Below are 18,057 nucleotides of genomic sequence, written 5' to 3'. Positions count from 1 at the left end.
ACAACCTCGCTCTACGATCGGACATAAGGATTTTTAGGACTTTTTGGATGTTCTCGGGCGCAGTCACCTCAACTGAGCAGGGTGCTTTGCGTCTTTGGTAGATGCTCGACCGTATTTAAAATTCACATACCATCAGCAAATGGTTACTTTCGACGGGCACTTTTCTGGATAACACTTCTTCAACCCTTTTCAGTTTGAACGGTATTTTTTCCCATTAAGAAACAGTGTTTGATCATTTAAATAAACCCAAATCTATTCTCACTTACCCTTCAATATTTCAAGAACTACTGAACCGAATGATACGAAATTTTTACACATATCCTCTAATAGTTGTTTCTACCGAAAAACGTGGTAGTATGGTAATCCCGGCGCAATATGTGTGTTAGTCCCGAGACTTAATGAGCCATGTGTTAAGTATTGCAGCATTAGCACCAAATTATTTTATACTTATTTTATAAAATTGCACTTTTAATTGGTTTAATATTATTACGCAGCGTTTAACCAAATAGAAATTATGTTATGTCGTATAATATAATAGAATTAGGAATAAACTATACAAGTATAGTTATATCAACTTCTTACCGGTGATTAAGAATGTGGAGGGGATTCATTGAAAAAATCTGGGCTGTCCATCATAAAAAATAAATCGATCTAAGAATATAATGGTCCAATGGCGCGGTTGAGGTTCTACAGGAAACGACGGAATTCATTGCAGTCGCAAGTACACGATTTCATATCTTGCGGTCATGAAAAAAATAACAGATTGAGGAGATTTTGATATTTCTTCCAAGACCGAATACCTTCCATCCGTATCCAGTGATAAACAAGTCGGAATACCTGAAGCTGGTGCTTCGGGTATAAAGGTTTTGTGTTCATCTTTGTGAGAAACTTCCTACGTACATTTTTGAATACGTATATTCCTAGAAACCCAAAATATTCCTTCATATTTTTTTCAAACTACAAGATATAGACGTAAATATTATGTTCACCCTAAACATACAAACATTGCCTATTACTGAATACTATACTTATTCATGAATGTACATACTATATATAAATTGATCACTTATTTCCGATTTACTTCGGACATAAAAGCATAGATACGATATATACAGTACGTTTATTGAATATCGCTGGTCTAATGTACAAATACATATATCTATCTGAATTAGGTACTAACCCAAAGTTTCAATAGCAATTCGAAGCCAAGTTCATACATATATCTATCTCGAGTAATTGATATTGATATACAAATGAATGAAATAATAAAAAAAAAAATTTTCTTTATGACCTCCCATTCATAAGAACTCATTTTGTTGTGGTATTGACAAATTGATAAGAGATGATAACCTCATACACGTTGTAGCATGCACGAAACTCATAAAAAATGCAGCAATATAGATTACAGCATAGAGTATGATCCTTCCGAATTTGGTGAAAATCGCACTATTATTAATTAGATTCCCCCCAAAATTTGCAAAGTTATCCCTTATGTTATCTCTCACACCACTGCCAAATATTATAGCATAAACTTGAGGGTGGTTTCCGGCTAAATTTAAAAAAATATGTTAATATGCTGTTATTAGCTTTATTTGTGCAGATATCGAAGCCGGATATATTTTGAGGCCTAGATTTCATTTAAATACGCCACTGTGAATTTTTTTCAGATTTTTCGGTTGTATAGGTTCTGTAAAAAAAAATGCATCGCACTTTCGGGTGTATGGGAAGCCTCCCTTAAAATCAAAACAATATGGCGTCATGTAAAGGGATCAACAGACCACATGTTCTCACCAACTTTCGTGGCAATCGGTCCAGCCTATTCCGAATAAATCGGGTGTGACAGACAGACAGACGGACATGGACTCGAATCTAATAAGGTTTTGTTTCACGCAAAACCTTAAAAATGGATATGAAACTTGATAGTAAAACATGGAAAAGATCCCGAATTGGAAATGGAAGTCTGAAATTGAAATGAAAAATTCTGAAATTAGTTTAGAAAGTTTTGAAGTTCTGAGTGAGGCCTGCAAAACGTCTTCTCCAATTTAATTCATAATATTCGTAATAAAGCCCATCGTTTTTACATTTAATTCGAAAGAAAACATAATGAGGCAACTTTCTTCAACTTTCCTGGTTTATAAGTTTATAAGGTTATATAAAACCAAACGAAAAACCGATTTTGAAATTTCTTTAAAGTTTCAGCTGTTATATCTTCGAAGTGACGGTAACCTTTAAGTGAAATTTTATGTAGTTTATACAAATGGTGTCACATCTGGGATTAAATATGACCAAAATTGAAAAAATATCGTCTTTTTCTTTTTTGAACTGTATAAGCCCGCACACAGTTCAGAAAAGAAAAAGATGATATTTTGGTCTTACTACATTTGGGAGATTTCTAAAATTCGTTGTCTCATTAAGAGATATACATGGTTTATTTTTTATTTCCTATGAAATGGACATTTTGATTTGATTTGATTTAGGAGTGAATACCATGCTGGTCCCAAGCCCGGGTAAAGGAGGCGGGTTTGCGGCGACCTATTTTATACTATCCCCAGTAAAGTAAAAATAAAACGCTGAGATCAAGAAAAGAGATGAATCAATTGTAGTCGGAGTTATTCCACCATGCTAAATCCTACCTGATCTCTCTCCAGCGGCAGACCGTCTCAGCAAATGCATCCAATGTCTTTAAAAACAACTACTGGCAGGTAGAACAACATCTGACTGGCAAGAAATTACATAGTTCCAATATGGAAAAAGAATGGTAGTCCAGCAGAATGTTCAAATTATTGTCCGATCCGGTTACTTCCCCATACCATGAACATTTTTTAACGCACTCTTTACAACCGTATTCCCGAAATCGTTCAAATTACCGTGAATCAAGCCGGATTTGTCAAAAACTGCGGAACTGCTAACGCAATACACGCTGCGCAGTTAATCACTCATGGACAAACACCGTGAGAAGCCTCACCCTCTTTACATTGCATTGCTGCGTGTAACCGTGTGCCAGCTGAACTCATCTTATATGTTCTACGACAAAACTTAGTGCCAGAACTCGTGCGCTGGGTCCAATCGCTCTACCATGAACTGAGAAATGAAGTCCGAAGTGTGGCGGGTGTTTCGAGTCTCTGTTGGTGTTCATCAAGGAAGCGTCCTCTCACCACTCCTCTTTATTCTTGTTATGGAACTTTCATCCAGCGCTCTATACACTGCTTTATGCAGATGATGTTTTTCTAGCGTCCAATATAAAAATGATCACGAGCAACTTGTAAAAAAAGTGGAATGATCGCCTCATGCAACACGGTCTTATATTGAATCTGAATAAAATTGAATTTACGACGACTGGTCCCCATGAAAAAGGCACAACCAATGGCAGTAGCCTGCCCAGAACTGAGTGATTGAAATATTTCGGGTCAGTGGTAACAGCCAATGGAGAACTCCGTTGTGAAATTGCTTCACGCATTAACGCAACCTGGATGCACGGCGTTCCACAACTGGTGTTCTTTGTGATTGCCGTATCAACAAACGTCTCAAATGTAAAATCCACCGCAGTGTCGTCCGTCCTGTCGTCTTCTATGGTTCTGAGAGTTGGCCGATATGGGATTGCACCAACCGTGGAAAAATTGCGAGAGACGCGTTTTCGATGGTATGGTCACGTAATTCGCGTCAACGAGGATGCCAAGATTTTTCTGAATATCCAAGTCGACGGTATGCGACCAAAAGGTCGGCCGAAACAACGGTGGCTTGATACGCTAGACGGGGATGGGCATGACAAGCCGACTCCGCTTGAGAACGGAACAAAGCTGAAGAAAAAGAAGAGGACTGAATATTGTCGACTACCGAGTATTGAATATCTGTAGTAAGTGTGGAATAATTTCTTGTTACTAGGATTATTTTTTTTATATCTTGGTATCGAATTGGAGGTTTAAACGTTATAGATGATTTAAAAAAACGTATAGGAACAACTCTCACAAATAATGATATATACAATATAAATATTTAAACAATATCCCTCATTGGGCAGGAATTAATTTTTACCTGGCTAGAGCCATCCTAACATGAGAAAGCCCTTCTGTAGGCGAAGTTGGAGTATCCACTTTGGACAGGAAATTCGTTGTATATACAATTACAAAAATCCGATATTTCACGAGGGAGAAATTAGAATTTTTCGGAGAATCACTTATTGTTTTCTTATCATTTCGCGTCAAAAGCTATTCGAAAGGCTAGATATTTACGGACACGGACAAATTGAACACTTGCTTCTCCTCTTACATGTACAATTGTTGAGCATATCATAAGGCTCGTTTAGGACACTAGTCGGTCACTTTAAATCCAACACGCTCACGCACGCCCAGCGTAGTTAACGCATATTATTCCCATATCATTTAACCCCTGAACTTAGATGTAGCCGTAAGATTACACCGACAAATCACGAAACTAATTAGAACTCCACCGATTTCCATACACAAACTTGTTATCAAATCAAAAAAACTTTATCCAAAAGTAACGAGGATATGCCCGCGATGTGAAAACCCTCGCACGCGACAAATCTTGGACGAAGAGAGTAAACACTGTGACCTGCTTACAATGTAGCCGAGAGAATGAGATAGCAAGCATTGAACTAGATACAAAATGTTGTTGCTAACAAATCCAGGTTAGCAGCAAGTTGCATGCGATGTTGCAAACTAATATTATAGCACACTGCTACGCGTTCCGTTTTCGCCGTTGTGTACGTCTAGCCGTGAACTGTGCAGCTTTAGAAAGCTTTCAAGCTCTCGGGCCACTATCGTACTACATATCCATGTGGGCATGAGGCGGAAGATATGGGTGACTTGTGTAGGTCAAGTGGAATCAAGGCAAGACAATTTCAAGGTTCTTCCTTCTGCGTGTGTTCGCCACCACTGGACTTTTATCAGTACCTTAATTCTTACAAGCCATTATATCAATTATCAAATTATCGCGTTGCTAGTGTCTTCTACTAAACAAACTAAAATAACTGAAGAGCTGACGAGCATCAGTTCGGGAATACATACATATTTAAACAGTTGAAATTTTCTATATATAGGAAAAACGATACGTTGCTCTCAAGAGTGCGTTCTAATCACTCAACATTGTTTAAATGCATCTTCTCAACAATGCAAAATACAACTCTCCATTTTAAATATAGACACTTTAGACTGAAAATAAGTTATGAGAAACCCAGTTGCCTTGTAGAGCATTACAGTGTTGTCGGAAGCGAGCAATTTATAACTTTATATGGGCGGTACGTGGCTCCAAAGAAAAAATGAGGTAAAAAAACCATAAGTTAAAAAATTGTAAAATATAATGTATTTCAATGCCCTCAATTTAGAGGGATTTGTTGTGACGCTCAATATCTCAACCTTTTCCAAGAATTTTTTTTTCAGCTCGATCGGTTCACAGAATTTTAGTTATGTTTCCCACGAATTGAAGCAAGTCAGAATACCGGAAGCTCACGCTTCGGGTATACAGGTTTTATGTTCTTAAGTGAGAAACTTCTGAGCACATTTTTCCATCCGTATATAGCTACAAATCCAAGGAATATCCTTCTTATTTTTCCAAACTAGAAAAAACCGTCTCTTACAGAATACTGTACATATTGACGTATACGTGCATGAATTGATCGTACCCAATTTCCGATTTACTTCTCGCACAAAAGCATATATACATATATTGAATACCACTGGTTTAATGTATAAATCACGATCATGACGAGCCGTCCCCGCTTCTGAACGGGACAAAGGCTGAACAAAAAGAGAAATGTACAAATATATCTATCTGAATTATATACTACCCGCAAACTTCATTAGCACGTATATATACCTACAAACACACATATAGTATGTCTGCCTGAGGTAATTGATATTGATATACAAATGACCAAAAAACTAAAACAAAATATTTCTTTGCGATCCCCCATCCATTTGTTATGGTATTGACGAATTGAAACGCGATGATGACGTCATACACGTTGCACAATGCACGAAATGCGCAAAAAATGAGTTTTACCCCTTATAACTTCGTTAATAATTGTTAGATTTCCTCCAAATTTGACCAAATTGTTACCGCTTACACCAACGCCAAATTTTGTACTTCTAGGATGAACTTACGGGGGTCGCTTACCATATGGGGTGTGATCTCCCCGAGTAAGTAGTTCTGACCCCCTAGCTGGCAGGCTGCGTCCTAGGTAGCGGACTTGAGAAAGCCTCTCGGTGAAGCGCGAACCGCGAATGACCGGTACACATCGGCACACACTGGGAGTCTCCAGAGCCGTCGATAGCTCTCTGTCGACGTCAATGGAGTGATGTGAGCCTAGCTCTGTCAAGGTGGTAGTTGTGACGTGTATCAGGAGCCAGCCCCTTCGGGGGTGTGCATTGAACTGGTGATAGTGGACCCCGTTGGCCCGAGCGAGCGCTGATTCGTCAGTGAATTCCGGGATCAGTTAAGCGTAGATCAGGCCTCAGGGAACTGGGGTAGGAACTGTGTTCCCGAGAGTACACTCGTTCCTGACTATTGCGGCCCGCTCCCTTGCACACGATGTGCTGGTGAGTTTTCCATGGAGAATACACATAAATCAAAAAAAAAATCGACGAAACAACAGGGAAGGAGGAAGAGCTGAGTGCATATGGGCGCAGCACAAAAATGCGTCGTTCACCGCAGCGATCAGCAAAAGAGGCAGCGAGGGCTGACATACCCGATGTGATACCGGGGCGCCCGAATAAAGGGGAAGGCTTATCAAGTGGTGCGACTGACCGTACGGAGATGGCAACTCCAATACCCTCTAGTGCCCCTGTTCCGACAAAAAAAAAACTAGTCAGAATCGCTAGTCCTGAGCAGATGCATTCGGACCGAACCGAATACAATTGCAGGCGATCGTTCTAGCTAGAGCCGAAGAGAAAAAGCTCATCAGGAAACGCGCAGCAGTGGTGAAGCGTATGCGGTTGGCAACGTTCCTCCAGAGGAATGTCAGCAAAGGCGTCAAAAACGGGCTGATGGAACTTGAGGAACCTCCTTCTATAGGCGAACGTGGAGAGCTGCGGAAGACGATTGGAGAGCAGAAACAGCCGCACTCCCCGCTGACAACGCTGCTTGCGTCAAGCGGCCCGCAGGTAGCCCACTGCAAAACGAACTTTGGAAAAAGCGGAAAGAGGAAGACGTGCCTGAAGGAGATTTGATCAAAGTAGTTTCCAGGGCCCAGAAAAAAAGAAGACGAAGAAGGGAAAAAGGAAACAACGCCTATAGCGCCCATGTGCTCTATAGAAATCCGGGATCTTGACTGCCTCACAGAAAATGTCGAAGTGGAGGAGACGATAAAGCGTGAATGTCCAGAGGTAACCAATGCCCGGATAAATATCACCTCTGTAAATGCTCGAGACCAAAAACTCGCCGTGATGGAAGTCCACGAGCAATATGCGAGGAAACTCATTAGCAGCGGCAGAATCAAAATTGGATGTGTAGTATGCAGGGTACAAATGCGGATAGTCCCCACCAAGTGCTGCAGGTGTTTGGGCTATGGACACACGTCAGCAACTTGCAAGGGACCGGACAGGAGGACAGCATGCCGGAGATGCGGCCAAGTAGGTCATCAAGTGAAGAGTGTCGCACACACTGTCGGCTCGGGACGGTGTCCAATCTTCAGGGCGGAATTGGAAAGGGCTAGGGTGTGAATGGCATGATCCGCATTTTAAAATTAACATGCACCGGAGTGCAACCTCTCACCAGTTGCTAGCACAGACGATGCATCGACGCCAACATTTCGGCGCCCAGGCTGTGAATGGAGCATTCCTGACATCCCTTTTGCGTCGGAATCTCTGGCATCATCTGTCGACAGATTGTGAGTTCTAGAAGACTTCTCGACAAGTGATCACCAGTACATCGTGTTCGAAGTGGTTGATGCTACTTGCCGGCCAGCACCAACGCGACGCTCTCTCTGCCTATAGAATGTTGCGATGGTTGAAGCTGGGAGCAGGGGGGCGATAGCGTCCTAGCTGACACCGCACAGCAAGGGTAAAGGATTCCAGGAGCCCCAGTCTGCATACCGACCGCTGTATATGCTTGACACGGCCAGGAAAGTGCTCGAGGAGCTCATCAGGAGTAGATTCTCTGAAACGATCCGCGCTTCCAGATCCACAGTGGATGCTATTATGGAGGTCGTCGATGCGGTTCATCGAGCCAAGGCACACAGCCGCCGATCTCGACGGATAATGCTCCTCATAACGCTTGATGTCAGAAATGCCTTCAAATCCGCAAGATGGACAGATATGCTCGGCAAATTAGAAAATTCATTCCATGTGCCAAGCTCTTGCGGATATTGAGGAATTATCTGAAAGACCTTCCCTGCTCTATGAGACGCTAGAAGGCCAGAGGAGAAGAAGATGAGCTTCTTCGAGCAAAACAAAGCAGCAATGAACAGGGCTGCAGCTGGAATTCCGGCTTCGGAAAGTACTAACCAAGACCTTTCATTTGATACCCCATATGACTATATTCGGTAAGAACAAAAATGTACACCCTTCTTTTGCATGACGTAAAAGGATGTAACTGACTGTATGCGTGAACGTTCACAGTTTCCACCTTTTCAAAAAATTTAGTGTCAATTGTTATAATTGTCTCCGAGAAAAATGCGTGTGACGGACAGGCAGATAGACAGTAAATCGATTTTAATAAGATTTTGTTTTACATAAAGCTTTAAAAAGGGGAGTTGCCGGATAAATTTTTAAAATATGGAATTATCCTATTATTAGCTTTGTTTGCGCAGATATCGGAACCGGATGTATTTTCAGGCCTAGATTTTGTAGAGATGCATCACTGTATTTTTTTCAAAAATGAAATCATTTTCTGTACTAGTTCTAGTCAAGCCCTTTCATTTGATACCCCACATGGCCATATTCTGTGAAAAGTAAATGTACACTCCCCTTTCACATGCATGGGGAGCCCCCCTCAAATTCAACACAAAATGGCACCTTTGGCTATATGTAAACGGCACAGTCCACACATCCTTACCATATTTCATAACAATTGTTTTTCGAGTAAATCGGGTGTGACAGACAGACATTGAATCGATTTTAATAAGGTCTTGTGTTTACAAAAACACCTTAAAAATTCGGAAAAAAATGCGTCTAATGATTTCGTTTTGTACGACAATATGGCGTGTGCCCTTCTATTTGCTGTAACTTAGTAAATATTCTGAATTTTGGTAAGAAATTATGCATATCCAGTGTACTCCCAACATTTTCTGCTTTTGAAATATATGTATATAAAAGAAAAAATCAGTTTCTAGAAATCACATAGGAAAACTCCTTATGTACGACAAGCTTGTTTTATACTAAATTATCTTTGGTAGCAAGGCGAATACTGTTTGGAAACCAAATAGTGTATAGCACCGGTAAAAATAATGAGACAAACCATAACAATTATGATGTGCACTTCCTGTAGAATAAGACATTTTATCATAAAATTTTGTGCTGCACTGCCTGTCATATAAAATTCATTTAGAAACGGTTCTATCTATTAAGACGAAATTTGATGGAACTGCTGGGGGTACGGGCCCACGCATGCATTTAATAGCATCCCTCTATGTTGGATGAGGAGGGGAGGACGGTTAAAATTTCAGCATCGTGCGATATATAATATTATGACGCATTTCCACTATTCATGCCTGTGTCTTCAGCGATTCTTTTTTCTTTCCAAACTTTTGTTCGTCACTAAAAGTAACGCTTGTTACACGCATTCTTTTCCAAAGCGTCTAAACTGATCCGACAGAAATTTGGTGTACATATGGGACCTATGAAAACCCACGCATATAGTGAGGGACATAAATTTACGTGGAGTTTAAAGGGGGTTCCCCATACACGAAAAGGGGGATGTACATTTTTTTTCAACGAATGTAGTTATATGGGATATCAAATGAAAGGTATCGATTAGTATGAAACTGATTAGTTCTTTACAATTGTAAAGTACGTGAGTCAAAATGTACACACTTGAAGTGAAACAGAACTCAAAAAATTCGGGATGATGCGCTTGTATAAGATCTTGGCCACAAAATATGCCCCATGTGACATCTGCTCAAATAAACTTACTAATACTATGTTACTAACTTTTAGAAATTAACTGATAAACCCCTCCCAATTTCATCCTACGAGTTCAAGAGTTTGCTCCAGCATAGAAGAGAATGTTTCACATGCGCACACCAAGTTTGGAGTTTTCGTTGTTATCTTTAACTTATGAAACTAGTTCCGCGTTACAAGCAGTATTACCTGGCAAGTCTCTAATAGCCACGTTTAAAAAAACATATTCTAGGTTAGGATAGGTTTTGAGAACGAGACCTGTTTCACTTTTTGGGCATACATTTTGGGAGCACCCGTTCAAACTTAACACAAAATGCCGCCACTCAATACATATAATGGGGCACACAGACCACATGTTCTCACCGAATTTTGTGGAAACCGGTTCAGCCGTTTCCAAGTAAACCGGGTGTGACCGACTAACAGACAGACAGACAGGCAGACATTGAATAGATTTAAGTAAGGTTTTGTTTCACACAAAACCTTAAAAAGGGCTCACCTAATAGCAGCAAAGGGTAGAAGGCCTGGAGAGAAGTAACTTCTTCATATATGGGACTTTAATATTTCACTCCTGTCATATTTTAAGTTTGCAGATTTTTACTCCTCGGTCACTCATTTTACAATTTATGTCGAAACTAAAATCTGGTTGTGAAAGAACTAATTACCTTTCATTTGATTACAACAATTTACATCCTCCTTTCCATGTATAAGGAGCCCCCCCTTTTAAACTCCACCTAAATTTATGTCCCTCACGGCATGCATGGGATTTCTTAGTTCCCATACGTCCACGAAATTTGGTTTGAATCCGTGAAGCTGGACGCTTCAGGTATGAAAGGTTTTGCGTATTTCTCTTATAAAGACATTTGTCCGGATAGCTGAGTGGTTAGAGCGCAAGGCTGTCGTACGGAAGGTCGCGTTTCAAATCTCACTGGTGGCAGTGGAATTTGTATCGTGATTTGACGTCGGATACCAGTCGACTCAGCTGTGAATGAGTACCTGAGTCAAATCAGGGTAATAATCTCGGGCGAGCGCAATGCTGACCACATTGCCTCCTAGTGTACCGTTACGGTCTTGAATGAAGTGCTCTAACACACTTCAAGGTCCTGATCCAACATGGATTGTTGCGCCAACGATTATTATTATTAAAGACATTTGAGTGTGAATATGTCCCATTAGTACTAACACGTAACATACGCATATTATTCCACATATTCAGTATGTGAGAATATCCACTTTCAGGTGATATTGACATTCAAAATCTAGAATTTCCAAAGAAGTGACAAATTTAACCTATTATGACTTTGATAGTAATAGTGCGATTTCCAGCAAACTGGTAAGATGAAGCTCTATATTATAGCCTACATTGCTGCAAAATTATAGGAATATACTATTATTAACTTTATTTGAAGGGTTATCGGTATGAAAGGTATTTCGGAGACTAGCGACCATATAGTGGCAGCGTCTTGATTTTTTTAGATTTTTCGGTTAAGCAGTTTCTGAGAATTGCCCCGTTGATCAATTTCGACCTTCCGAACTTCCCGCCTTTCCAACAAATGTCAAAATTAAGACCAGCTTCGGAAAGTACTAACCGAGACCTTTCATTTGATACCTTACATGAATAGTCATGTAAGATATCAAATGAAAGGTCTCGGTTAGATATAGATTTGGCGAAAAAAATGGACACCCCCTTTGCATCTATGGGGACCTCCCTGTCGACTTAACAGGATGTAACTCACTGTAGGCGTAAGCGTTCATAGTTCCCACCTTTTCACCAAATTTGGTGCCAACCGCGGATGACTGATAGACGGTAAATCGATTTTAATAAGGTTTTGTTTTACCCAAAACCTTAAAAATAAATCCAGCTAAATGCATCCTCAACGAACAAGGCATGCCGCAAGCGAATAAAGTTAAATATTTGAATATGAAACTCAATGCCTCGGCCGGCCTTTTAGTCGTTTATCATTGACTTCGATGTTCAGACCAATCTTGGCAAGTGAATTCTCCGTTAGCACGAATTACGTGACCATACCATCGAAGACGCCTCTCCCGCAGTTTTTCCACGATCGGTGCGATCCCATATCGATCGCAGATATCCTCATTTTGGATGTGATGAAAACGTGCGACGCCAATAGTCCAACTCAATATCTTCATCTACATTACCGCAAGACGCCATATGTCCCGTATGATGGTCTTCATCATCAAGATTATCATCAACGGCGCAACAACCAGTATCCGGTCTAGGCCTGCGTGGTGTTGCTCATAGATTTCATCGTTATGTAGGCTACGGAATCGTCCATCCTCACGTAGATGGCAAACATTTTTCGCAGGGTTTTTCTCTCGTACACGACTAAGAGTTCGCAATTTTTTTTGCTAAGAACCCAGGTCTCCGAGGAATACATAAGGACTGGCAAGATCATAGTCTTGTACAGTAAGAACTTTGACCCTCGGGTTGTTCTTCCCATAATGTCAATATCGTGAAAGTGGACTTGAAGAGGATGGTGTCTCTTGCATTGAAATCACTTTCTCCAGAGCCAAGTTGAAGAGGAAGCATAATACCATCCCTTTGTCGTAGACCGTGGTTGATGTTGAATGGTCTCGATAGTGATCCTGCTGCTTATTATGTGGCATTGCAGATTGGTCAGCGTCATCTGAGTCCGTCTCTTGTTAATTTCTCGGGATAGCGAATTCTCTCATGGCCGTGTAGTTTTACCCTGTCATATGCGGCTTTAAAGTCGATGAAAGGTGCTGCAACTGATATCCATATGTAACAGTTTTTCCACCGCTTGCTGCAGAGAGAAAATCTGATCTGTTGCTGATTTTCATGCAGTGAAGCCTCTTTGGTATGGGCCAATGATGTTCTGGGCGTATGGGGCTATCCGGCCTAGCAAGATAGCGGAGAATATCTTATAGATGGCACTCAGCGACTTAATAGCTCTATAATTGCTGCACTGCGTGATATCCCTCCTTTTATAAATGGGACAGATAATCACCCATTGCCAGTCGTCAGGCATTGATTCGTTGTTCCACATCTTGACCGTCAGTTGATGAACCAGCTGTTGTAGTTGGTCGCCTCCATATTTAACCAATTCGGCTGTAATTGGATTTCACGGACTGTTTCTTCTATGCTTGGAGTGGTGGGATCATTTCTCCGTAATCTTCAGTTGGCGGGACCTCCAACTCGCCGATATTTTGGTTGTTCAGTAGTTCATCCAAATTCTCAACCCATCGCTCCAATATGCCCTTTCTGTCGGAAATCAGATTTCCCTTTTTGTGTCGGCAGGATGAGCATCGGGGTGTATAAGGCTTCATCCTGCTGACTTGTTGGTAAAACTTCCGCACCTGGTGCGGTTGCTGCCTGTACTTTTCGAGTCTACAGACCTGTTGATTCAACCAGGCTTCCTTTTTCCGTCTGTGAAGTCGCTTCTCCGCTCGCCGGAGTTCGTGATAAGTCTCCACGCGCGGTGCGAATGCAGCATTCTTCCGTTCCATTACTAGTTAAAATTCATCGTCAAACCAGCGGTTTTGACTTCTCTTGCGACTGGGGCGGGCGTTGACTGTTGAAATCTCCAATTGTCTCGTAGAAGGTATCCTTCTCCGACTCTGCAGTCTCCTCTGTAGGAGCGTGAACGTTTATGAGGCTTATATTTCTAAATTTCTCTCGCAAAAGCAGAGTGCATAGTCGCTCGCTTATATTTCTAAAGCCGATAACAGTAGGTTTCATTTTTTGGCTGACTAAGGACCTACTTCGAGCACATGGTTTACTAGATGGTCACTATAATATATGCTGTAGTGACTCTTATCCAGGAATCCGGTCCCTGTCGAACGCATTTCCTGCAGTGTTGTTACATCAGTTCTATATTGTGACAGGGTATCAACTAGCTGCTTGGCAGCTCCATCTCTTTACAGGGAGCGCACGTTCCATGAGAAAATGCGCAAATCGTTATTCCGTCGTCGTTGTAAAGTCCATCCTGTCCAAGGCTCCTTCTGTGGCTTCGTAACGTTGGTTTTCCGTTTAGGTTTGTCAGCCCTACCTAACCCCCAACCTGAAGGACCAGTTGGTACAATTTATCCCATTTATAGGCGCGCGATTCTCGCCTTAATCCTTCTCCGTCTGCAGCTTTTCGTTAAGAAAGGGCCTCCCAGCGGTAACTACGTAGAGGTGGAGATAGGTTTTGGTAGTAGAGCTGTTGGTGTTGATTCAGCAGGCATTTTCCAGGTTTTATGTACCATCGTGGGTACCAATCACGTTTCGCGCCAAAAATTCAGTTTTGTTTAGATTCAATCTGAGACCGTGTTGCATGAGGTGATCATTCCATTTTTGGACAAGTTGCTCGAGATCGGTTTTGCTATCAGATGCTAGGAAAACACCATCTGCATAAAGCAGTGTGTAGGGCGCTGGACGTTGGATATCCCGTATGACGGTGTCTATAACAAGAACAAAGAGAAGTGGTTGGAGGGCGCTACTTTGATGAACACTAACAGAGGCACGAAGCGGTTTTGATACACCCACCACACTTCGAACTTCACCTTTCGGATCGTGGTAGAGCAACTGAACCCAACACACGAGTTTTTCTGGCACTAAATGTTGTCGTAGAGCATACCAGATGTGCGAACTAAGCTACTGGGTAGGGAAATATCAGTCGTAGCTTAACGAGAGATAGTTTTAGTGGTGAAATATCCCACAATTTCAGGAGATGTGGACCCTGGGATTAGTCTTTTTAAGATGTCCACCTCTTAAAAATGAGTCGGGAAACCGGAAGCTGGACACTTTAAGCATGAAAAGTTTTGTGTATTTCTTATATAGACATTTTAGTATGTATTTTCTCCATTAGTACGAAGCACGTAATATATGCATATATTATGTGAGAGTATCCAATTTCGGGTGATATTGAGATTCATACTCTTGCAAAGAAGCGACAATTTTGACCTATTATAACTTTGTTAGTAATAGTGCGATTTCCACCAACCTCGGTAGGATCATGCTCTATGTTATAGCCTACATTATAATTTCGTGCTTCTAGGATGAACTTAACGGGGGGTTTACAGCCAATTACCGAAAATTATAGTAACATACTATTATTAACGTTGTTTGAACAGGCACCACATAGAAGCAGCCTCCTGATTTTTTTCAGATTTTTCGGTTGGGTAGTTTGCATGTTTGGGACCCCCCATCTAATTCGATAGAAAAGGATGTAACTCACTGTATGCGTGAGCGTTCACAGTTCCCACCTGCCCACCAAATTTTGTGTCAATCGCTATGTCTCCGAGAAAAATGCGTGTGACGGACAGACAGACAGTAAGCCGGTTTTAATAAGGTTTTGCATTACACAAAACCTTAAAAATTGGGTAATGGAGAAATAATTCAGCGGGGGTCATTTAAAGACCCCATGCTTTTTTCAGTTTTTCCACAATTGTTTCCAATGGAAGATTATTGAAACAAAAGTTTTAAAAGTTTGAAGATAGACAGTTAAGCATAAAAGTGTTCGCACACCACATTTTCTTCAAAATTTAATAGATTTTTGGTACTAACCCAAACGTTTGAATGTATTTGCGATTGAAATGCAGTTTTATTAATAAAATATACAACACAACGCAATATTTATTCAAAAATAAAAAAAATAACGATATTTTTCTATGGGCAAAAGTGTTCGTACACTACTTATTGTGTAATATATTGCTTCTTATTTAGTTTGAAAAACGGGATTTTTGCTGAAATACCCTTATTTTGTCCATTTTTACTTATATCTATAGCATATATTTAGTATTCTGTGAAATTTTGTGCTGAAAACCTAGAAAATGAGTGCTCGTAAAGAAATTAATATAGAAATTTAAGATTTCATTCATTAACAATATATAATAAGGAAATCTTATCGTGAAATTGGTGGTTTAATTCAACTGGGATTTAAAAATCTAACTGGAAGCAATGCAATCGAAAAAGAGAAAAATTTAGGTGATTTTATGGTGTTAACTTTCTCGTTTCGCTTTTATTGAAAATATAATACATCGACCTCAAGATAAGGGCCTTCTTGATCAAAATTTAAATCCTTGCGTGGAGAGTTTTGGTCTTGGAGAGCATTGGATTCTTCAACAAGATGATGATCCAAGGTGCACTGTACACGTAGCGAAGGGTTACTTTATTATGCATCAAGACAGCTTTATATGCCTCCGCAATCGCGTGATCTTATTCCAATTAATCATTGCTAAGAACTTTTGAAGCATAAAATAGCAAAACGAAAAGTAAGCCGCAAATAATCTTTAAAAGATACTTCCCGTGAATAATAGGCGAAGACTCGATCAGAAGAAACTGAATAATAATAATGGCGCGAGAATCCAATTGAATCAGGGTCTTGAAGCATTTAGAGCACTTCATTCAAAAGCGTAACGGTACATTACAGAACTACAGTGCGCTGTAGGAGATGATCACCATTGCGCTCGCTTGTGATTATTACCCTCATTTGACTCGGAGATCCAGTCACAATAAAAAATCCCTGACGATAGTGAGATTTGAACCGCGACCTTCCGCTACGACAGTGTAGCGCTCTAACCACTGGACTTGAAGAAACTGAAAATCTTGATTGCGCTCCCGCAACTATCGCACACAGTTGTTGAGAGCAAATAACTGTTAACGTATCATATTTTCAATATTTTAAACTCTTCTTGGGTATACTGCGTATGTACGAACAATTATCCACAGTGAAATATCGTTATTTTTGAATTTTCGATTCAATACGAATAAAAAATTAATTATGTTTTATACTTTCCCAATGAAAGTGGATTTCAAATATAAATGTTCTCGAATTTTCTATTTCACATTATTGATTTTTTAAATATTTGAAAGCAGTTGAGAAACCGGAAGCTGGACGCTTCAGGCATCAACATTTTTTTTGTATTTCTTCTTTTCACGTGCTACTAACATTCAAAGTATTAGAATTTTCACAGAGAGAACAAGACCACCCCCTCCCCCTAAATTCCACGTCGAACGATGAAAACCACTCTATGGCTGGGCGTTCACAATTTCCATTTTCCCAGCAAATGCGTGTGACAGACAATAAACCGATTTTAATAAGGTTTTATTTTACAACCTTAAAAACCTTAAAAATGCGGTTTGCGAACACTTTTGTCATTTTTTATTTATCTCAACAATAATATTAAATTCATATATGTAGACATACTGCTATAGTTTATTTCTAATTTTATTATACGAAGTAGTTTCAAATATTTTTTCGATTTGAGTAAATACCGCGTAATAATATTAAACCAATATAAATAGAATTTACAATATTCGTAGCAGACTCGATGATTCTTGTCATTATCTGCACTACCTGGCACGTGCCAGAACCGGTGCAGCTATGCGTTTACAATTCATGGCGGAGTAAGACCTGAAATATATATATGAATACATATACAGTATGCAAAATTCGTATTCGTACACCCTATATTTTGCGGGTTTTTGGGTTATTTCTGAGAAATGATAGAAAATTCGTTCAATCTTATATAACAATTTTTTACATAAATATGTATGTAGTTGTTATAGAACATTAATCTTAAATTTTATTTACATCCGTTTGTTCAAGAGAACAATTTCCAAATTCAATCGAAGCAAAATTCGTATTCGTACACCCCGACTAGCGGCTTGAACTCAATCCCTGTACGATATTAATCATTTTGCACTGTAAAATTCTAACGGTAAATTCTTGAAAAAGTGTGGTTGACAGTTCGAGCTAAAGTGTTTTGGGAATTACAAATAAAGAGTTAATTCTTTAACAAATTTTCCAAATGAGTCGAAAAGGTAGTGAATTTTCGAACAGTGATCGTAAGATAGTGATACAGCTATACAAGGATGGTAAATCCTTGAGACAAATTGCAAAAATTATGCATAGGAGTCACTCGACAATTCAATCTGTAGTAAAGATTTACAATTCGTCTGGTAGAATCGAGAAGAAAAAAAGAAATGGAAACAGATTAATTTTGTCAAGGAGACACC

The 18,057-nt window shown here is 40.0% G+C and overlaps 1 protein-coding gene across 4 annotated transcripts in view; it reads right to left on the bottom strand.

Moving 5' to 3' along the window:
• LOC119650746 (protein roadkill) overlaps positions 1-18,057 on the bottom strand; it is a 189,967-nt gene that overhangs the window by 150,625 nt on the left and 21,285 nt on the right. For 2 of the 4 annotated variants that reach the window (XM_038053824.1, XM_038053827.1), the window contains exon 1: positions 4,033-4,558. The exons of the other annotated variants lie outside the window; for them this stretch is intronic. In XM_038053824.1, coding sequence (XP_037909752.1) covers positions 4,033-4,046 — 14 coding nt within the window. In that variant the 5' untranslated portion in view covers positions 4,047-4,558. Of the gene's footprint in view, positions 1-4,032; positions 4,559-18,057 lie in introns of those variants that run through there. 4 annotated transcript variants of the gene reach the window in all.

The sequence above is a fragment of the Hermetia illucens genome, chromosome 3 (genome assembly GCF_905115235.1).
Source record: "Hermetia illucens chromosome 3, iHerIll2.2.curated.20191125, whole genome shotgun sequence".
Lineage (NCBI taxonomy): Eukaryota > Metazoa > Arthropoda > Insecta > Diptera > Stratiomyidae > Hermetia > Hermetia illucens.
The sequence above is the reverse complement of the archived record's forward strand: the minus strand, read 5'-3'. Positions and strand labels throughout refer to the sequence as shown.